Source organism: Eulemur rufifrons, unplaced genomic scaffold (genome assembly GCF_041146395.1).
Source record: "Eulemur rufifrons isolate Redbay unplaced genomic scaffold, OSU_ERuf_1 scaffold_125, whole genome shotgun sequence".
Taxonomy (NCBI): domain Eukaryota; kingdom Metazoa; phylum Chordata; class Mammalia; order Primates; family Lemuridae; genus Eulemur; species Eulemur rufifrons.
Window position 1 is genome coordinate 271,408 of NW_027182907.1, and position 23,176 is coordinate 294,583.

At 38.2% G+C, this 23,176-nt stretch overlaps 1 protein-coding gene across 1 annotated transcript in view; it reads right to left on the reverse strand.

The window, feature by feature from the left end:
* NSUN7 (NOP2/Sun RNA methyltransferase family member 7) overlaps nt 1-23,176 on the reverse strand; it is a 50,153-nt gene that overhangs the window by 12,373 nt on the left and 14,604 nt on the right. The window contains exons 4-8 of the mRNA XM_069464838.1: nt 10,600-10,752; nt 10,061-10,244; nt 8,411-8,621; nt 4,570-4,713; nt 1,207-1,308 (exon numbers count right to left, since the gene is read on the reverse strand). Of these exons, the coding sequence (XP_069320939.1) occupies nt 1,207-1,308; nt 4,570-4,713; nt 8,411-8,621; nt 10,061-10,244; nt 10,600-10,752 (794 nt within the window). The remainder of the gene's footprint in view (nt 1-1,206; nt 1,309-4,569; nt 4,714-8,410; nt 8,622-10,060; nt 10,245-10,599; nt 10,753-23,176) is intronic.

Genomic DNA, 23,176 nt, shown 5'->3' on the forward strand with positions numbered 1-23,176 from the left:
TTTTTTTTTGAGACAGAGTCTCACTCTGTTGCCTGGGCTAGCGTGCCATGCCATCAGCCCAGCTCACAGCAACCTCAAACTCCTGGGCTCCAGCAATCCTCCTGCCTCAGCCTCCTGAGTAGCTGGGACTACAGGCATGAGCCACCATGCCCGGCTAATTTTTTCTATATATATTTTAGATGGCCAGATAATTTCTTTCCATTTTTAGTAGGGACGGGGTCTCGCTCTTGCTCAGGCTGGTCTCGAACTCCTGACCCCGAGCGATCCTCCCGCCTCGGCTTCCTAGAGTGCTGGGACCACAGGCGTGAGCCACCGCGCCCGGCCTCCCACATACTTACCTTTGCGCCTTTAGAGACCGGGATTTACCCACACTCGTATGCCTTATATCCAGCTTGATGCCTGACCCAGAGTAGGCACTGGATTAATATACACTGAATTAATGAAAGTGCATTAATTTCTCAGCGACACCTAGATTTCCACGTCCACATGTGGAGGGCCAGTGGTGCTCGAATCACAACGGAGTGACTGGAGCAATGATCTAAATTACTCAAAGAGCTTTGTTACTCAGACTTCAAAACAAGAGATCTGGGCTTTATCTGTAATTTTACCTCTTATTTCTCTTAGTGCTAAACAGAGAACAGAGAGTGTGATTAAAATCTGCACTATTGGCTGGTGCAGTGGCTCATACATGTAATCCCAGCGCTTTGGGAAGCCAAGGCAGGAGGGTCGCTTGAGGCCAGGAGTTTAAGACCAGCCTGGGCAACATAGCGAGACCCATCTCTACGAAGTAAATAAATATATATACACACATACATACATACATAAATTCGGACTGTAGAAGAATTGTTAGGTGTAGGCACAATGACAACAGAAAAATTACATCAAGTAAGAGGTTAAAGAGAAGAAATAGGAAAGATTAAACTGCACAAATATGAATATACACAATTATTTAACTTCAGCATTAGAAAATTGTTAAATTATGTTTACTAACCTGTTTAAAATTACAGTAAAATATATATTTTTAAAGATTTAGATTAAATTGGTAAAAATAAATATTTTTGGTCTTTGAAGGCATTAAGACTCAATGGTCTTAAAAATTTGCTTGTGGTTCACACTTCATTGCTTGTTTATAACGGATAAATGAAAGATTAATGTTTCTAAGATTTACACCATATTTTAACATGACCACACTAATGACAAACTTACATTTCATTGCGTGTATTAGCTGTTCATATTGCTGTTCAGCAAGAACATGAAGTTTATCTTCTGATGTGCCTCCTTGAGAGAGATCTTTAAGTAAATCTGTACCTAAATTTTAAAAAATAAATGAAGACTTTAAAATATATCACTATTAGGTACTTTTCATATATTGCTATTATCATATATTTTTCAGCTGTTTTGCCTACTAGTGAAAGTTTCTGTGGAAAATATCTAGTAAAACTAAATAGATATTAAAATGTTGACTTCAAAATTAGAAAAACAAAGGTAATTTAGTTTTAACATTGTTTTTCAAAAAGAATATTGAATATATTTAATGTTGTTTTCCTCAAGTTCCTATAAGACAGTGATCTAAGAAGTCGTATAAATCATTAGGTACAGAAGACAGAATGCAATCAGTCTGGACACTAATTACAGAAAAGAGAGAATAAGATTTATTTTCCAAAGTAGAAACTGATGGGCTATAGTCAGATCTGGGTAAGAAAGAACACACAGGATACAGTTTAAAACATTAACTTAACTTTCCAAAAGAAACCTTGGAAGAAAAAATTCACAAAAGCAAATTTATGTCTTCGTAACATTAAGAACAATGTCTTACACGTTTTAGATTTTGAAGAATAACTTAAACTTATTTCTTAATAAAATTAACTAAGATATATGAATGCTACTTTATATAGATTATTTTATTTAACACCCCCCTTGAGACATTATCATTTCTTAACATTGAGAAAACTGTTTAAACAAACATTACACAGTTTGTCTAATGTTATATAGCTACTAAGTGTACAGCTAAGAGTCTAACTCAGAAATCTGACCAGTCTAAACTTCTAAACTCTGTTTTGCCTCTCTAGAACTCCCTGGAGTGGGAGGGCCGATTTATTTGTACCACGTATTTGGCTATTCCTCATTCCAATGGTATCAATAAAAGTTAATTAAACTGCATTTCTTCCCAATTCAGTTTTACACTTCACATTTTTCTATCTCTATTCTAAAACTGTTCATTACTTTTAAAAGGACTGTTTACCAATTATTATTCTCAAACTGTATCATCCACATCATTCTTTAATCCTATTTTAAAGTGATTACAAGTTGTTAGGAAGGACCAACTTCGTACGTTTCTCAATGGTTCTAATATTTTCCAATGTTAAAATGTTTCTCAACACTAATCCGTTATTGTTCTGTTCTACCTGGCATCTAAGTCTGATTAAAACTCATCCTTTGGGCTCGTTCCTGCTGAGCTTGTGCCTAGGTTCCCACCTCCGTCACCAGCTGCCGGAGAGCGGTTCCCTGGAGAGCACATCTCGCTGCAGCACCTGGCCACTGCCTGGCTGGCCCTGTCGCCTCTTCACCGCGGCTTCCAAAACATCACCAGTACCTAGGAAATGTTTTGTTTTCTCCCCTTTGGCCACTTTTATTTTCCTGTGGGTTTTTCTCCCCTACCCTCTAGTTTGTTTTTATCTACGGCTTATTTTTTCTAAGTTTCCGCGTCAGAATGGCCCAGGATGTGGCCAGAGTCCCACACTTGGAAGCTCCAGTTCTCCTGTCTGCTATGCTCAGGGCAGCTGCTGCTACTCTTCCCCCTTTTCCTTTAGTGTCTAATTTTTCTTTTATTACTTCCCAGAGTTCATGTACACATTTTCTCAGCCTAACACTCTCCCATCTGAGTTGGTTATTCTTCTGCTAAATTCTCTCTGGAAAGAAATTTTCTACCGAAAGTCAGTATCCCACATGGTACCATGTGTTAGCCCAACTAAAGACAGGGCAGCTTACGAGAAAGGCATGTGCTAACTGACGCGAACTTGAACCCCAGCTTCCCTGCGTACTAGCTGCATGGCCATAAGCAACTCGAGCAGTTGTTCTGAGTCTTGATTTTATTCGTCTGCAAAAGAGGGATAAAAATACCACCCTCAAACAGTAATTGTGAATGCCAAATGATAATGTGTGAGTAGCACCTAGAATGTTGTCTAGGACGTTGTTGTGTTCAATAAACATCAGTTCCTTACCCTCCATTTCTTTTCCTCCTCTTTCTGTCCTTGCTAGAAATAGAAACAGTTACCATATTCTGAATGTTGGAGCAGAGTCTCCTAACACTCTCGTTAGCCTTACCTGTGCTGTCCAGTGTAAACAAGGGTAAGAGTAAGAATCAGCTTCAGCTAGTCTGGAGCAACATAATGTGATTAAGAGAGCGACTGAAAGTGCCAACCTCAGAGTCAGGCTGGCTTTGCCTGGATCCAGGCTCCGACACTTACTAGTCCCGTGATGCTGGGGGGCTTCAGTCACTTCCCCAAGCCTCAGACTCCGAATTCATAAAACGGAGATAATCTACTTCACAGAGTTCTCGAGAGGATTTAATAAGATTATACAAGTAAACTGCTTAGCTCAGTGCCTTAAATATGAATGCTCAGTAAACGTTAAGGTTAATGATAATTTTATTTATTTATTTATTTATTTTGAGACAGAGTCTCACTCTGTTGCCCGGGCTAGAGTGAGTGCAGTGGCGTCAGCCTAGCTCACAGCAACCTCAAACTCCTGGGCTCAAGCGATCCTCCTGCCTCAGCCTCCCGAGTAGCTGGGACTACAGGCATGCGTCACCATGCCCGGCTAATTTTTTCTATATATATTTTTAGCTGTCCAGACCATTTCTTTCTATTTTTAGTAGAGACGGGGTCTCACTCTTGCTCAGGCTGGCCTCGGACTCCTGACCTTGAGCGATCCTCCCGCCTCGGCCTCCCACAGTGCTAGGACTACAGGCGTGAGGCACCGCGCCCGGCCGATAATTTTAAAATTTACTGAAGAAGCCAATAAAATGTTCTTAGAGTATTTAATCTGAGGTATTCATATCATAAAACATACATACTGGAGGTTAAAAAAGTTCTGTGTTTGAAATAATCTAATTGTGATTTAATTAGGATATTAAGAGCTCAGCCTCAGGCTCTAGAGTCTTGCAGACCTGAAGTCTAGAGTCGCTCATCCTAACTCTGTCACGAACCAGCCGTATGACCTGACAAAAGTGAATCAGTCTCCGAGTCTCAGCGTTTTCATCTATAGAATGCGGATAAATTCAGTGCCTACGTAAGAGCTCTAGTCTACACCAGAATAGCATACTGGCCGGCATCTGTTCTGATTGCCTTTATTATTCCCATCATTTATTTTGAATATCACCCTTGCCCATTGCTTACGGGATGAAATTAGGTAATAGATGTGAAGTCCTTCACATGTATTAAACACTTTATACATGGTAGCTATTATTTATTAATCAGACATATTTGATATGCTATATTAATGATTTTAAATAATTTTACATTTTAAGTTATCAACCAATTTCAATGATGTAGAAATTAAAATAAGTACCTTCATGTTCATGTAAAATAAATTCTACCGGATTACTGACACCCAGTCCAGAACAACGAGGTAGAAGCAGAATTACTTTAACTTTCTGTAACCTGTGATCCTTTGATTCAATGTTAACGAATGCCTCGTGAAGTATTTCAACATCTGGAGAAAAACACAGAAAAACTAATGTAAAAATATTAAAAATCATAATGCAATGTGATATATCTACTTACTGTACATTTTTAAGTCCTCAACCCCACAGAAACACATTTTAATATAGTTAGAATAGAGGGCTATTATTCTATGATAACTTCCCAAAGTTAATACGGAGGGTTTTTTTTGTTTTTTTTTTTTGAGACAGTCTCGCTCTGTTTCCCGGGCTAGAGTGAGTGCCGTGGCGTCAGCCTCACTCACAGCAATCTCAGACTCCTGGGCTCAAGCGATCCTCCTGCCTCAGCCTCCCAAGTAGCTGGGACTACAGGCATGCGCCACCACGCCCGGCTAATTTTTTCTTTATATATTTTTAGTTGTCCATCTAATTTCTATTTTTTTTTTTTTTATTAGAGACGGGGTCTCACTCTTGCTCAGGCTAGTCTCGAACTCCTGACCTCAAACAATCCACCTGCCTCGACCTCCCAGAGTGCTAGGATGACAGGCGTGAGCCACCGCGCCCGGCCCAGGAGTTCTCTTAATAGACTGCTTTCTCTTTCACCTGAGAGAATGATTTTGAAATTTAAAATTAAATTTCCCATTGTGAACTTCAGGTTCAACTTAAAGTAGCATGATATAGGAGAGGAAAATGGGCTTTGGCAGTAAAAACATTCGAGTCTGACTCCCAGCTTCACTATTTACTAGCTGTGTGTCTTTTCTGGGATGCTCGACCCTCTGTATTACCATGAAAAATTTTAAAATCAGCTTGTCAATTCCACAAAAAAAATCCACTAGAATTTAGACTGGTATTAAATTGACTCTATATAGAGCAATTGGGAGATAAATCTCATCTTTATGACATTCAGTCTTCCGATTCATGACCACAATCTATTCTTCCATTTACCTAGGTCTTCTTTCTTTCAATAACGTTCCACAGTTTCATGAGGAGATCTTAACACACCTTTTATTAGATGTATTCAAATATTTTATGTTTTTTGGTATTGCTGTAAAAGGTATTTGTTTTTAAAACTTCATTTTCAAATTTTTTTTGTTGTTGGTATATAGAAATAAATTGATTTTTGTATGCTGACCTTATATCTAGTAACCTTGCAAACATCACAATAAAGTCTATAGTCATAGATTATTTTGAATTTTCCATACACATAATCTTGTCACCTATAGTTTTATTTCTTCCTTTTTGATTTTTATTTCTTCTTTTCTTTCCTCACTGCACTGCCTGACCTCCAGTACAATGTTGATTGCGATTTATTTTAATTACATGTAACATACATATTTTTAACCCCACAGGCATTAATTTGCAAATCCATTAGACACAAGATTATAATCATTTAGACTTAGCTATGTACTTACCTTTGCCGCGGTTCTTCATTTCTTCCAGCATCTCCAACTTCCTATATAATATTCCTTCTATGCAAACAATATACCTTTAGTATTTCCTTTATTGTGTCTACTAGTGATGAATTCTCCGATTTTGGCTGAGAATATCTTTATTTCAAAGGATATTTTTGCTGGCTACAAAAATGTAGCCTGACAGTTTCTTTCAGTACTATGGAGATATTGTTTAATAGTTTTCTGGCTTTAAATTTTTTCTGTTGGAAAGTTAGTTTTTGTTTTGTTGCCATTCTACTCAAGGTAATGTATGCTTTCCCCCTGGCTGCTTACGTTGCCGTCTGTCTTTGGTTTTCAGCAGTAATGCTGTAATATGTCTAATATGTTATCTTAGTCTGTTTGGGCTGCTATAACAAAATACCATAGGATAAGTAGTTTATAAACAACAGAGATTCACTTCTCACAGTTCTGGAGGCTGGGAAGTCCAAGATCAAGGCACCAGAAGACTCAGTGTCTGGCAAAGACCCACCTTCTCAAAGATGGTGCCTTGTTGCTGTGTCCTCACGTGATGGAAGGGGGCCAGTAGCTCTCTGGGGTCTCGCTCTTAAGCGCCTCCCAAAGGTCCCACCTCCTGAAACCATCACCTCGGGGGTTAGGATTTTGGGGGACACAAACATTCAGACCATAGCATGTGCTTTCATATATTTACTCTTCTTAGAGTTCACAGGGCTTCTTGAATCTGTAGCTTAATCTCCTTCAACCATTAGAAAATTCCCAGCCTGCAATTCAAATATTGTTTCTTCCCAAGTCCCTTTCTATTCTCCTTATGCAATCCCAATCAAATATACATGAGATCACCGAATCACTGAGTCTCAGGTATGTCTTACGACCTTTTTCATATTATTCATCCTTTTTTCTCCCAATGCTTCAGTCTGAGTATTTTCTTCTGGCCTGTCAGTTCACTTACTGCTTCTTTAGTTTTGTGTAATTTACTGTTAAGACCTATCCATTTACTTCTTAATTTTATACATTGTATTTTCCAGTTCTAGAACTTTCTTTTGGCTCTTTTTTGACTATCCTTTCCAGGTCTCTGCTAAAATTATAAAACTTGGCATTTACTCTTTCTAATATATTAATCATAGTTATTTTAAAGTCTACATCTGATATATCCAGTATCTGGATCCTCTGTGGGTCTGCTTATATTGTGTTTTCTCCTTGTTTCAGTCATGTCTTTTCTTCCTATTTGTTGGGTTTTTTTATAATGGAGTGGCAGACATTGCATTTGAAAAAAATTAGGAAATAATTGGAAACCTAGGATTCTTTTTCCTCTTCCAAAAGAATTTACTTTTTTTTTTTTTTTTTTTTTTTTGAGACAGGGTCACGCTCCATTGCCCAGGCTGGAGTGCAGGGCACAATCATAGTCCACTGCAGCCTCAAGTCCTGGGCTCAAGCCACCTTCCTGCCTCAGCCTCCCAAGTAGCTAGGACTTTAGGAGTCACCACCACCCCCAGCTAATGTTTTTATTTTTGTAGAGACAGGGTCTCACTATGTTGCCCAGGCTTGTCTTGAACTCCTGGCCTCAAGTGATCCTCCCACCTCAGCCTCCCAAAGAATTGGGATTATAAGCGTGTGCCACTGCGCCCAGCAGAGAAATAATTTACTTTTGCTTCTGGCAGGCAGCTAAGACTGGGCACTAGCAATCCCAGATCTTCTTAATCCAGCTGGTAATTAATGTTACTGGAATTTGGGCTCCAATTCTTTGGAGGGCTGATAACTATCCAGGGTGCACTTCTGGGTTCCAAGTGAAATCCTGGGGTATTTATACCAGGCTACCCCTCCTGGTCAAATCCTGAATTCCACTTTCTGTCTCCCTATCCCTATCAATCTGTTCAAGGTTTTGCTTGAGTTTTCACTGAACCTATAATAAAATGTGATCTTTAGTTAGCATGGTCAAATCGAAAAGTTTTTAAAACTAAGAAGTCTAAAAGACTTAGCTTCTAGTCCTAGCTATTATCTTATTATTATTGTCACTTAAGCACTTATGTGATTATATTCTTATTTGTTAAATGATAAAATTTCTACCATCTGCTTTAACAAAATGTTTGAGCCACAAATTATGTAGTAGCTAAATGTCAAATACTATTCCAAAGTATTAGTACCAAGATAGTAACATAACCTACAGTTGTTTAACCAAATTAAGCAACAAGAACACCCTGATATAATATAGATTAGTGAGGATTTTAGCAGTATAGTTCACATACAGAGTTTTTATGTTACAAAAAGCTAATAAATTAAAACATTTTTAACATTTCTAAAATCTTATAGAACAATCACCAAACAAGTAAGTATTTGGACATACTTTTACATCCCATTTTTTTGAAAAGGTTCTTCAAGTCGGGATCTTTAGCTTGTGATTGCACTCCACACACAAATATTTTTGAGGTGTTATCATGGGTTAAGGTTGACATATGGGCAGCCGTGTACCATGAGCCTGTATTGACCATTAAGATATCATCATCCATATTTAATAAAGCCTTTACAGAGTGCACAGCAAGACTTCGAGATTTGTCCTACAAGATAACATGATTAGAATTTCAAAGGGTATGATTAGAAACATAAGCTAACTTCTTTTTGCTTTACGTAAAAGAAAGTACTTGGTAGGAATCTTAAAGAGAAACCTAATCTATTTTAGTTTAAAACATCTTAGTATACGTCTAAATAAAAAGTTAACAAAGGCCAGGCACGGTGGCTCACGCCTGTAATCCTAGCACTCTGGGAGGCCGAGGCAAGAGGATTGCTTCAGCTCAGGAGTTCAAGACCAGCCTGCACAAGAGCGAGACCTCGTCTCTACTAAAATTAGAAAGAAATTATCTGGCCAACTAAAAATACTTATAGAAAAAATTAACCGGGCATGGTGGCGCATGCCTGTAGTCCCAGCTACTTGGGAGGCTGAGGCAGGAGGATCACTTGAGCCCAGGAGTTTGAGGTTGCTGTGAGCTAGGCTGACGCCACGGCACTCTAGCCCAGGCAAGAGAGTGAGACTGTCTCAAAAAAAAAAAAAAAAGTTAACAAAGACAACTGATATATTTAAAACGAAAAGCTTAACTTTGTCTAGCCTAAATGATGACTGTAATCATTTAATTTTTGCATAGTGGTAAGACAATGCCAAAATCTCTAAACTATGATTAATAGATTAGTGATGTCCTGTCTTAGCTCCCATTCTTTTCACAAAAGCCCACACAGCTGCTGCTGCCATTTTTTCTTCCCCATCACACTGTCACCTAAATTGCTACTAGCCCAGAGACTGAAATTAAGATGTCTGAGAAGCTTATAAAAGGGGGCTCGACAGACTGGGCTTCTGCAGCTGATCCCAGTGCTTGCTTGGATAAGAGATTCTACCCGAGAACACAGATGTGGAGAAAGGAAAACCCTTGGAATACCAAAGTGAATCTGAAGTGAGAACTGGAATCTAAGGACGTAAAAGTAAGTTTAACCTAATTTTTTGGGCCTTTTATTTCCATTCTGCTGAAACCACATTATATCTCACATTCTCTTCCTGTATTGATAGCCCTTATACATCCCTTACAAATCAAAGCTACAGGAATATATTAAAGAGATTTTAAAAAGTATTAAACATTTCCTTTTTATATGCAAGATGGCCCTAGTATCTTCCCAAGAAACAGAAGGAAGAAAAGGTTTCATTATACCTTCTCTTGAATCCTCTTTTGGGAGAAAAACACAGTCTCTCAACTGTCAGCAATACAAATCTCCCCATCTACGGAATCTGGGAGAATATGTTCTTTGTAACTTCCCATGAGACAAAGATGCCAAGGTAAAACGGGAGCACTGACAGCAGAAGTATTAATTTTATTGAAGGTGACAATCAGGCCTTATAAACCTCCCTGATAATCCATAAAAAATGTAAACAGTGTTAGCTTTTATTTTTAAGCAGAGGGATTCTTTTGCTAAGTTGGATTAACAATCACAATGAAAGCAAATATTAGTTTACCTGAAAAATAAGTTTATCATCTTTGAAAAGATCTATGTTTATAAGATCATTTTTAAGATGAGATGGAAAAATTAAAACATCATAGCAATGTTGGTCCACAGCAAAGACTTTATCATCAATATGCAATACAGATTTGACTTCACTATAGCCTCTTTTCTTCAAATTATTGTAAACTTCTTCAGGGCTGTAAATATACAACATGAGCTTACAATTACAAATATGATAATTAAAAATGTATTTAATACTAACACCTTTTTCCTGCAACAAATAAAAATATCACTGCGTATATTAATACATCTAATGGAACTCACAATTTTAGCCAACAGTAAGTTAAAAAAATAATTAGAGACAGAAAAATTAACATATTTATGCAATTACCTTTGGTAATTTGGTAATGAGATCTGGAACTAAACTATGATTCCCTAATCACGCCCCCAGAATGTGCCCCCATCCCGTAAAAAGGTAATATTTTTAAAGGTAATCATTTTTAAAGGATGGAGACTTGAAATATAAACAAAGAATTTGATTTAAGCCCTTACCTGATTTTACAAGTATTTATCCAAGCATAAAGTGGCAAAGTGGAGGCCCTCAGTTCCTGCTTCCGAACTGTCTCTGGGAGAATGTGGTAAATTGAAAGGGCATCGTGTTTGATTCGACATCTTGCCAATGCTGCAGCCAATTTTGTCTTAAAACTGGAGACAGAAAATCCATTCTTGATCATTGCATTTGAGATATGACTATCAACTCTCCACTAGAAACATTAACAAATTACATCTAGAACTTTTAACACATTCTTCTATAATTCCATTTCAAATTTTAGAAGTCTAAAATAAAAAATTGTCATTTGAAAATAGAAATCCAATAATCCTGATTCCTTTTTTTCTATTTTTGCTGCCCCTGTATAGTGGAACATCTCCTCAAATATTTATATTGATTGCTGGTTGCAAGATAAATTTTATTCAGTGAAGAGGGTATATAGGATTTAGAGTCAGACAGACTGGAAGTTAAATCCAGGTTCTATCACTGACCAGCTCTGTGACCTCAGGAATGTTACTTATTCTCCCTTCCCAGCCTCAATTTTCTCATCTGTAAAAAATGGCCAGTTTGCCTTTACTATTAACGTAGCGATTATCAGTCAGGTGTGCAGAACACTTAGCACAGTGCCTGGCATAAAGCAGGCACTCATTACGGGCCAGTTGTTATCAGAGATAGCGACAGTACAGTCTTGGTAAGATTCAAGAACGTTCCTGAGTCTGTACCAAGTCCTTCCCAGTTCTCGATAACCCATGCTTCAAAGTCCCGAGTAACAGAAAAGAAAAACCAGAACTGGTCAGCATCATCATGAAGGCCAAATGATGTCTCCTCATCTCACGGCCCAAATGTTTAATACATGAAAACAAAGGCCTTATTCCTGACCTACAGTCACAGCACTTTCACAGTAGGAATCTAACTGAAATAAACCAAAGTACAACCTTGAGAGAGAAACGGGAAGGGATGCCACAGGAGTCCACACAACCTGGGTCACAGCTGGTGTGCGGACAGAAAGGGGAGGAGAGAACATTCTCGGGGAATCCGTATGGGGCCCATCGTAATTGTTTCAAAGGATCATGGGAGACAGGACAAAGATAGCAAATGAGCATCTATTTTTCAGCACCAACTGTTAGTACTTTCTTTTCCGTATGCCTGTAGTTTCCCTAGTTTAAATTTCTTACCTACTCAATAGAATGACAAAGTCTCACCCAAAAATTGTTCATGTGGGAATACGTGTGCATGCGTGTGAGAGAGAATATGGGGGCACATGGGAAAGAGAGGGAAGGGTTTTCAAAAATTAGGCCGCTGAGGACTGTAATAACAGTAGATTTGGGCCGGGCGCGGTGGCTCACGCCTGTAATCCTAGCACTCTGGGAGGCCGAGGTGGGCGGATCGTTTGAGCTCAGGAGTTCGAGACCAGCCTGAGCAAGAGCGAGACCCCACCTGTACTAAAAATAGAAAGAAATTATATGGACAGCTAAAAATATATATAGAAAAAATTAGCCGGGCATGGTGGCACATGCCTGTAGTCCCAGCTACTCGGGAGGCTGAGACAGGAGGATTGCTTGAGCTCAGGAGTTTGAGGTTGCTGTGAGCTAGGCTGACGCCACGGCACTCACTCTAGCCTGGGCAACAGAGTGAGACTCTGGCTCAAAAAAAAAAAAAAAAAAAAAAAGATTTGTCTAGTCCTAGTGCATAAATGTCACTGAATTATACCACAGGACACTAAGAAAATGGCGTAGTGTATTAATGCACATCAAAAAATACACTAATATAAAGGGGGTGACTTAGTGTTCTGTATTGTACCTTGTGAGACATTTGAGCATAGACTAGTTTTGGTTGAACAGTACTTCCAAATGTGTACTTTGTTCAAATTCATACTAATAAGTGCTACTCACTGAATTGTTCAATCATTCGATACAGAGACTAGAAATATGACACCCAGAAAAAATGTGTGTTTTGTACATGGGGGAGTGTAGGGAGAAACAACTCGCCAAATTTCCAGAGAGTAGACATTTTGGATTGTGAATTTTACCATAATTTAATCCCGCAAAAATAAAGTACAGATGCAGTTATAAAGACTTTTATATAAACATAATCTTCTATAAATGAAGTGTCCTGTGGTGACCCAAACGGCTCCTTCCGTGGCCGTAACCGAGGAGGACGGCGAGGGTGAGCGGCGGAGCCACCTTCCCCGTACGGAGGGTGGATCCCCGCGTCCCCCCTGCTGCCGTCTGCGCGGCACCCAGAGCGCTGGCCCACCATCGCTTTTGCCACAGTGCCTGTTACGCAGTCAGGGCTACCTTTACCAACGTTACATTATAATCACGGAATTCGTAAGCTTAAATCTTAGATGAAATCCCTTAGCCACAGGACAGAACCTGACTCCTTATCATGATATTCCGGGATATTAACAGTCTACCTGAGCCAGCTCTTCCTGCCTCAGCTCCCGCCCCTCCCACAGGTAAGTCCACCTCCAGGCACACACTGGACCGTCTGCTGCTCCTGTGACACGCCACGGCACGCCTCCTCTTCCTCTCTCTTCCAACGTTTTCTTTTATATATATATATATATATATATATATTTTTTTTTTTTTTTTTTTTTTGTCTTAACCTGACATCGTGAACACAACTCTTTCTCTTTTGTCAGTATTGCTTGGCCTCTGTAATCAAACTAGCCAAGTTCAAATTCTGGTTCCACCAGTTAGTGGTGTGAACTAAAATGGAACTTTAAGGCTCAAACCCCACCTCACACACACACCAGCTGACTGAATGGACCCCCTCGTGGCCAAAGGAATATCCTAAAACTAAATTGCCTGCCAGGAAGAGGGAGGTCAGAAGGCCTCATCATGCCCCTCTCCCTTCTTGGGGACATCCTTTGTAACCCATTAACAAGCCTAAGGGTGTGCAAGACAAACCTACAGACCCTCAATTTACACAACCAATCTATGTCCCATGACTTATCTCTAATAAACAACTGTGTTAAAACATCCCAAGCCTTTAGACAAAGCTTCATGTCTTTAACCAATTACAAGCCAAAAAATCTTTAAACCCACCTATACCTACAAGCCCCCGCTTGGAGATGGCCCACCTTTTCGGGCCAAACCAATGTATGCCTCCCACGTATTGGTTTATGACTTTACCTGTAAGCCCTGTCTCCCTGACAGGTATAAAACCAAACTATAACACACCAGCCACAGCGAGTCCACTTGCTCAAGGCCTCTTGGGCGTGGCTCCGGGTCATGAGCCTCCAATTTGGCCCAGGTTAAATCTCTTTAAAATTATGTTCCAGAGTTTGGTTTCCTTTCCCTTGACAAGGTTGGCGCCCGGGCGTGGGGCTCAGAGAAGACTCAGGACCACCGAAGGAGCAGCCCAAACTCGGCGCCAGGTCCCGTCGTGGCCCTTTCGGGGGGGCCTACCCCCCCCACTCCGAGCTTCTCCTCTGGTGGAACTGGTGGGTCGTCCTGAGCTCCCTTTTGGGTTGATGGTCTCGGTTTACTCTGAGCTGGTTCTTTTCCTAGGAATTGTTGTTTGGGATCCTAACTTAGATTTGGAGGTGCATCCTAAAGGGTCTTCTCTATTGTCTTTTTATCCTAAAATTAATCTCAATCGGCTTTGCTGTGCATTTTTGAAAGAGGAAACCGAACTGTCTTGTTGGTAGACAAATGAGAGACTGAGTTCCTCAGCTCCGAAGAGAAGGGGCATCTTACTCCTCCCAGCCTTGGCAGCCCCGGGTGACGGGGGTCCCGAGTGGGAGTTGCCTGGGGCGATTCCCCGAGGCACGAGTGGCCCCATACGGAACCGGAACCCCAGGGCCCCCCCACCCCCCCACACACACGCACGCGAACACACACACACACACACACACACACACACGTACGTTAATTAAAAGAAGGCTCGTCCAGGAAACGCACATAAGAGCTGATCACTCGGCGTTTGGAGCCCTCTCCCAGGTACTAGACCTCCGAGAGAGAAACCTGAGACACCTAAGAGGGTGGGAGCTACTCAGTGGTGAGACCTTGAGGAGCCCCACCCACAAGCAGCACACTCTGATCCACGACACCCAACCCTGTAGGACAGTTCGGTTGCTTCTTTTAAAGAGAAAATGGGACATCCTTTAACATCGAGGAAAGACAAGGGAGGATGACCCCCAGGGGGCACCCCAGTTGGTGTGTGGTACCCCTACTTGCAAGTAGTTCTGTAAATGAAAAGATTCAAAGGCCTGCCAGGTGTTTCCGGGGCTCCAGCTGGTTATAGAGCTAATGCTTGTGCACAAGTTTTTACGAAAGGGCAAATTAAGGGCAAATTATTACCTTCCGCTATAAAGTATCTCGAGCTGTTTCTCTCTCTTCTTTTCTGGCTACTCTAAAACCTGCTTTTTCTATTGATGTTAAGATAACTCACTGTTTACAGTATTTACAATTAAAAGGCTACCTGGAGATCCTACTGCCGGTTCTAGCCAAAATACAAACATTAAAAACTCATTTTTGAACTGAAGAAAAAAGTTTTTTAAAATCAAACTGCCATGGAAACTGCTTTACCCAAAACTTTGCTCCACAGGCCTAATTAGGTTACTTATCAGGGCAACTGAAGTTTGCCACGTGAGCAAGTTCCAGTTTCATCAGACGAAATTTGGATCCAACTGCCTTTTACTGACTGGTGAGTTTGTGTTACCGTCTCATGGGCAGAGTTCTAAGGTAAAATCTATTAGAACTTCGTGTGCGTGCATGAGAGTGTATATGTTTATGTATGTTTTGTGTCTGTCTATATATTACATGTCTGTACTTACATGGTTCCGGACTGACTTAAAAATAAGAGAGCTCTCATAAATTAACCCAAATGGTTCATGTAAATTTAAGTAATCTTTGGTAAATAAGCTGGGTTATTAAAAAAATAAATAAAAAGGTGTTATTAATAAAATAATAAAAATACTTTCAAATTGTCAACATACATTTGTTTTTCCCTGGGTTTTACTGGACATTTTTATGTTCTTGAGGTGTCAAGATTTGACAAAAAGGTTATAAAAATATAAAACTCAGCCAAAGACAAAATAATGTATGATTTTTTAATAAAGTAAATTTAATATTTGATCTAATGATAATCACTAAATCTGAGTTACCAAGAAAAAATACCTATGTATTTAACTTTAAGGTAAAAACACAAATGTGCCTAAGTGTCAACAAATTAAAATAAACAAAAACAGGAAACACAACAACAACAAAAAAAAACTTATAGTCAAAGGTGTATGAAAATATTTTGGTTTTGGTCTTTTAACTCTAACTACAGATATAATTTACTTCCACCAATTCACTGTCTGCAGAGAGATAGACAAAAGGTGTTTCTAACTCACTATCATCTAACATTATCAGTACTGTTAGGGATTCAAAGTTGTCCTAAAAGTTGTAGTTAAAAGAACTTAAATTGGAAACTTCAGTTTCCCTTGTCTTTTCCATTTTTGTCCCACTCTTTAGAAGCCAGCCGGTTATATGTACATTATGTTACTGTAACAGTTTGTGCCTAGGGAAAAAGTTTCTAAATTATTAATTTTTATGTAGTAATTTATTTTAAGATAAAAAGTAAATAATGGTTAAAATCAAAGAGAAATCTCAAAACAGTCTTACTCTTTATAAATATTACACATACTCAAATTTACACCCCCACCAAAAAAAAATTGTTTTGAGACTATTTTCAAAACAACTTAATCTTGATCATCATGTAAAAAGCATGTTACTACTTTATATCATTGTTTGAGGTGCCAAAGATTTACGCTGAAGGTTTTTTCTCTCAGTCTACAGTCAGGTGATCTTATGTTGATGGGATTCAGAAAACTAACTGAAAACGAAGGCTTCAGAAGCAAAATATTTTCTGACCTTGCCTTGTGTGCCTGCCTCTTGTACCAATCCTTCCCTGAAGCCAGCCATAAAAACCAGAATCCCTGTACCCAAGGCAGGTCGTACAGCCCAGAACCCCTTTTATTCCTGAAAGCTAGCCTTAAAACCTCAAATTAGTCTATATAAACTGGCCATGAAGTAATTATCTGACCCGCTCTGTTTTACCGTAAAACCCCGTGCCAGAAAGGGCCTTGCCGCCCTGCAACCCAGAAGGGAGGAAGGCACACTGGAGAGAGGCCAGGCGGAATCTAAATATAAAAGCCTTGCTGCTTCTGCCTCTCCGCCTGGTAGAATTAGCGCACCCCGTTTTGGTCCAGTCACTTCTACCGGACTGTCCGTGCTTAAAACATAAAACATGGACAGTTTCCCCTGCACTTTTAAATGTTATTCTAAAGACGTCCATATATAAGTTGTAATTCTTTCTCCTATTAATCTTCATGTCAATAAATTTTCAACACGTCTTTATGGGAACAGTGGCTTTTACTCCCAAACTCTGGGGGGCCAAAAACACTTTTGATCCCTATGATGTCAATAGATTTTGTTTTGGGACATGATGTTTTGAAAGGATCTAATTAACACCTTTAAACGAGATATTCTAAAATGTCTACTATGTTTATAAAATTTAAAAATGATATGTTTAATAAGTCTTATAAAATACTTATTTACTTTTCTCGGTAAGATTTATGAATTTAAGATTAAAAAACCAATAACTTAAACTATATTTTAATCCCTGTTCTATGTTACATATCTAATTTATAGGGTATAAAAATGGTAAACAAAAAAGTAACTTAAAATAACTGAAATCTAAACTACTAAGATAAATAAGTCGGGGCCGGGCGCGGTGGCTCACGCCTGTAATCCTAGCACTCTGGGAGGCCGAGGCGGGTGGATCGCTCGAGGTCAGGAGTTCGAGACCAGCCTGAGCAAGAGTGAGACTCCGTCTCTACTAAAAATAGGAAGAAATTATATGGACAACTAAAAAATATATATATATATATATACAAAAAATTAGCCGGGCATGGTGGCACATGCCTGTAGTCCCAGCTACTCGGGAGGCTGAGACAGGAGGATCGCTTAAGCCCAGGAGTTTGAGGTTGCTGTGAGCTAGACTGACGCCACGGCACTCACTCTAGCCCGGGCAACAGAGTGAGACTCTGTCTCAAAAAAAAAAAAAGATAAGTCGGTAAATAAATACTACAAATGAAATTTTCATATAATTTAAAATCTTGAAGTCATTATGGTAAGTTAAAAAAGATAGTCATAAAATATTTGAATCATTTATAAGGTAAAATACTACAACCTTAGTTCTTAAACATAAGTTTAAACTTGTACCTTGTTATCTTTCTATTTAAAAATACTAATAAAATTGACTAACAGTTCAAAGTTACTTTAACTTTCTAGGTTTTTCTAAAAATTGACATCATCTATATATGTAATTAAAACTTCTAGATAAAAGGAAAATAATTCTATACAAAAATTTTTATAATTTTGTCTAATTTATTGATTTTTAAAGCTACTTTAAAATTCAACATATAAATGGTCATTAAAAATTAAATAGATATAAAAATTAAAGAAAAAATTTATAAAAGTCTTAACTTACAGTCAAGTAAAAATTAAATTTATTTATAAAATTTTATTAAAATTAACTTTATCATTACACTAATATAAAATTTGGTTTCTCTTTTAAACTAGATTTTCAAATGACATTAATAGAAATAAAAAAATTTTTATTTACCTTTTAATAAACTACAAAAAGGAACGGAAAAAAAAAAAAAGAGTCAGCCTCCTTATTAACTTGTACTTCAGTCTGTCTATTGGGTCTTATACTTGTTTGAGAAACAGTCTCCTCTCTCAAAAAATAAGATTTCTACATTTAAAAAAAAATATTTGCCTTATCAGTTTGGCTATAATTTTATAGTAACCTACAATCTTACTTCATGGCAAGTGTCTTATGATATACAATTCATAACTTCCTCCTTTTTAGCTTTCACTAAAATTTAGTTACTAAAAATAAGAATTCTATTCAATACATATAATTATATGTAAGATATACCAAAAATTAAGATATTTTTAATAAAAAAATTATGAAAAAAACAAAATATGTTCTTATTAAAATATATATAACTGTCTAATTCAGAGGTTTAAGGTTAAATCAAAATAAATTAAAAAAATAAAAACAGTTCTACTTGAGAAAAAGATATAAAAAGACAATAAACATAAAAATATTTCTTTAAAAGGTTAAAGCAAAAAAAATAAAAAAAGGATCTTACATAAAATTTTTTTGTCCTAAAGTAACTATTTAAAAAAAGAAAATATTAGCACAAAACAAAATTTTTAGACATGTTTTATAGATAAGCGTATGGTAGGTGCAGATTGGAATAAAGTTTATAAAAAAAATTTATTCAAAAATTTTGACTAAAACAAAGAGATCTATTAATAATTTACTCTTAATAAAATGACATAACATACTCATTTTAATTCTATAACATATTTCCTGTTTAGTTTAAAGAAATAACACTACAAAAGGTTTTTCTTTCATTTTGGTAATTAACTGAAAAAAAAAAAACAAAGATTTTATGCTTTATCAGATAATCCCTATACTCGATTAGGTTTTGACTAATGAAAAAACTAAACTTTAAAAGGGTTAAAATTTATACCCATATAACTATCATCTTTAAAATCTTTTGATGACTATCTCTTGATTAAATAAATGACCCTTATTTTATAGTGGTTTGTGATTATATATAAACAAATGTTTTAAGCCTTTAATATTTGACAACCTTTCCAAAACTAAAATTCTAAATCCAGCCTTTTGACCTTAAACTAACTTTTTATATATTAGGGCCATTAAAAGTCTAAGACAGAGATTAGATTTATTTAATATGTCAAAACCATACAGGAAACATTGTCATATATAAAATGACGTTTAACTTTCTTTGGGCTATGTTATTAATATATATTCCAATACTGTAAGATATTGACATGTCTTAATATATATTATCAGTAATAATTATGGTTATATAAATTACTATATGCCACAAAAATAACCAATTTGATTTATCAATTGTCTCTAACCATGACTAGTCCAAGTTCTATCATCTTCAGAAAATTGTTATTTTACTTTAATTCATCTCAAAAAGTGGTTCTTTCTAAGTCCAAAGTTGACTTCTTCCGGTAAAGTCATAGAAAGGACTGGCAAATCCACTTAAATACTGATTTCTACTATCTTTAAAAATTATATACCAATGGACTAAAACAAAACAAACTTCCAGGACTTTAATTTTAATTAAAAAACTGATATGACCATGAGTATAACTAACTCAACCTCCTGAGACCAAAACTAATTTTCACAAAGAGACTCTTTATTTAAACATTACTAATTCTTTTATTTTTCAGAGTCCTGACGAATTAATGAATTAATTAATTAATTTACTTACTTAGAGACAGAGTCTCACTCTGTTGCCCGGGCTAGAGTGCCGTGGCGTCAGCCTCGCTCACAGCAACCTCAAACTCCTGGGCTCAATCGATCCTCCTGCCTCAGCCTCCCGAGTAGCTGGGACTACAGGCATGCGCCACCATGCCCGGCTAATTTTTTCTATGTATATTTTTTTAGTTGTGCAGCTAATTTCTTTATTTATTTTATTTTTTTATTTTTTAGTAGAGACAGGGTCTCGCTCTTGCTCAGGCTGGTCTCGAACTCCTGAGCTCAAATGATCCGCCCGCCTCGGCCTCCCAGAGAGCTAGGATTACAGGCATAAGTCACCACCCCCGGCCCAGAGTCCTGACAAATTTTAAATAAATAACAAATTTCCCTGATCTCTGGGACCTTAAAACCATAAAATCTGCCAAAGCCCTGTTCAAATATCCTCCCTCTAGGCCCAGGGAGTACCACGGAAGAGGGGGACATAAGAAATTATAAGGACTCATTCTGAGACATAAAATTAGTTTAGACCCTCCCACATCAAGGAGGGACACACAAAAGCCTAAAAAAATACTAACTAAAATACTTTATTTCCTATAGACTTAAAACTTCGTGAATATAATTTTTCTCAGTTATACATTTATACAAAAAATGAGTAATTCATCAGCCACCTTAATATAAATTACTAAAGAGACTAAAATATTGTGACACAGTAAGTCTCTAAATTCCCTTACCTTAAATATTAATGCTACTTACATTTGCTAAAAGTCTACCACGAAGCCCAAAAATGTAATAGCTCCACACTTATATGTAAATTAGTTTTATAGCCTTGCCTTTGGCATTTTAGATTTTACTCTCACGTCACCTAGAAGGTTTTAAAGCATTGATAAGCGCCTGTCTACCGCCAGCCCTGTTTGGCCCAAAATATTTAACTGGCTGTAAGCCCGTCGGCTCTTCAGTCCTCTCAGCCACGAGGGTCCCCCCGAGGGACTGGATGGACCCAGGGCAGGTAGCCACACCACCCTGGCAAAGGATGGGACAAAATGAAAGTTTGGCCACAGATACTGTCTCTAACGTATCTTGGCCCAAAGGGGGGAACTGTGAACTAAAATAAAATTTTAAGGCTCACCCCGCCCCCCACCGGCTGACTGAATGGACCCCCTCGTGGCCAAAGGAATATCCTAAAACTAAATTGCCTGCCAGGAGGAGGAGGTCAGACAGGCCTCATCATGCCCCCCTCCCTTCTTGGGGACATCTCTGTAACCCATTAACAGGCCTAAGAGTGTGCAAGACAAACCTACAGGCCCTCAACTTGCACAACAAATCTATGTCCCGTGACTTATCTCTAATAAACAACAACTGTGTTAAAACATCCCAAGCCTTTAGACAAACCTTCATGTCTTTAACCAATTCCAAGCCAAAAAGTCTTTAAACCCACCTATAACCTACAACACCCCCGCTTCGAGATGGCCCACCTTTTCGGGCCAAACCAATGTATCAGTCCCACATATTAATTTATGACTTTACCTGTAACCCGTCTCCCTGAAATGTATCACACCAAACTGTAACCAGCCACAGTGAGTCCACCAGCTCAAGGCCTCTTGGGCGTGGCTCCGGGTCATGGTCCTCAAATTTGGCTCAAAATAAATCTCTTCAAAATTATTTTACAGAGTTTGGCTTTGTTTCCATTGACAGTAGCTATGCGACTTTAAGCAAATTATTTAACTTCTCTAAGCCCTAGGAATTAGTCATTACTTTAGCAATTAATATCTTATTTATAGAGTTGTTTCGTATACTTATGAAAATTTATTTAAAAGTCAAGCTAGACATGAAACGATAATAATTAATGTGTTTATTCTTTCACAACTATTAACTAAGTACTGAGATCAGACCTGGGACTATAAAGATCAAAAAGATAACTTCTACGCTTAAGTAATTTATAACTTGGTGGTAAAACAGACATATAAACAAACAATTATAGCACAATACGATGAATGCTATAAGATACACAGAGATAAAGAAGAAAGTAAATGTATCAGAAGAAATAGATCAGAACCAGCCCATGGTGAACTAATACCTCTTGTATTAACATGGATGGAACTGTAGACCATTCTTCTAAGTACCACCAGAAAGGAAAAACAAACACCACATGTACTCACCATTAAATTGGAACTAATTGATCAATACTTATGTGCACATATGGAAATAACATTCATCGAAATCAAGCAGGTGGGGGGGGAGGAGGGGAGGGGTAAATTCACCTAATGGGCGCAATGCTCACTGTCTGGGTGACGGGCACACTTACAACTTTGACTCAAACATTACAAAAGCAATTTATGTAAGCAAAACATTTATACCCCCATAATATTCTGAAATTAAAAAAAAAAAAATACAGCCCAAAGCGACTTCTAGGAAGAGAAGCTTAAGCTATTAAAAGAGAAGCAAGAATTTTCCAGATCACAAGAGAAGACGAGACATACAGGCAACAGGAGTTTTTCAGCCCACAGAGAGAAAAGACACACAGAGTATTTAGCACCACACAGATACGGAGCTGCGGCCAGGTGCAGTGGCGCACGCCTGTCGTCCCAGCTACTCAGGAGGCTGGGGCAGGAGGATCACTGGAGCCCAGGAGTTTCAGACCAGCCTGGGCAACATAGTGATATCCTGTCTCTAAAAAAAAATGTTTTTGGCCGGGCGCGGTGGCTCACGCCTGTAATCCTAGCACTTTGGGAGGCCGAGGCGGGTGGATCGCTCGAGGTCAGGAGTTCGAGACCAGCCTGAGCAAGAGTGAGACCCCGTCTCTACTAAAAATAGAAAGAAATTATATGGACAACTAAAATATATATATACAAAAAATTAGCCGGGCATGTGGTGCATGCCTGTAGTCCCAGCTACTCGGGAGGCTGAGGCACGAGGATCGCTTGAGCCCAGGAGTTTGAGGTTGCTGTGAGCTAGGCTGAAGCCACGGCACTCACTCTAGCCTGGGCAACAGAGTGAGACTCTGTCAAAAAAAAAAAAAAAAAAAAAAAAAGTGTTTTGTAAAGACATGGAGGTTACAAAACAGTAAAGAATATTTACTGAGAGAGAACCAGAGCTCCAATCACAAAAAATCTTATATACCACCTGCAGGATGTTGGATTTTTTCCTGCAGGAAACAGATGCCCACTTAAGAAATATCAGTTAAGTCAATGAACAGGTATCTGCATGCTTACTCTGTGCCAGGCACTGTTTTTGGTTCCAAAAACAAAGGGGCAAAGCAAGGAAGACACCGTT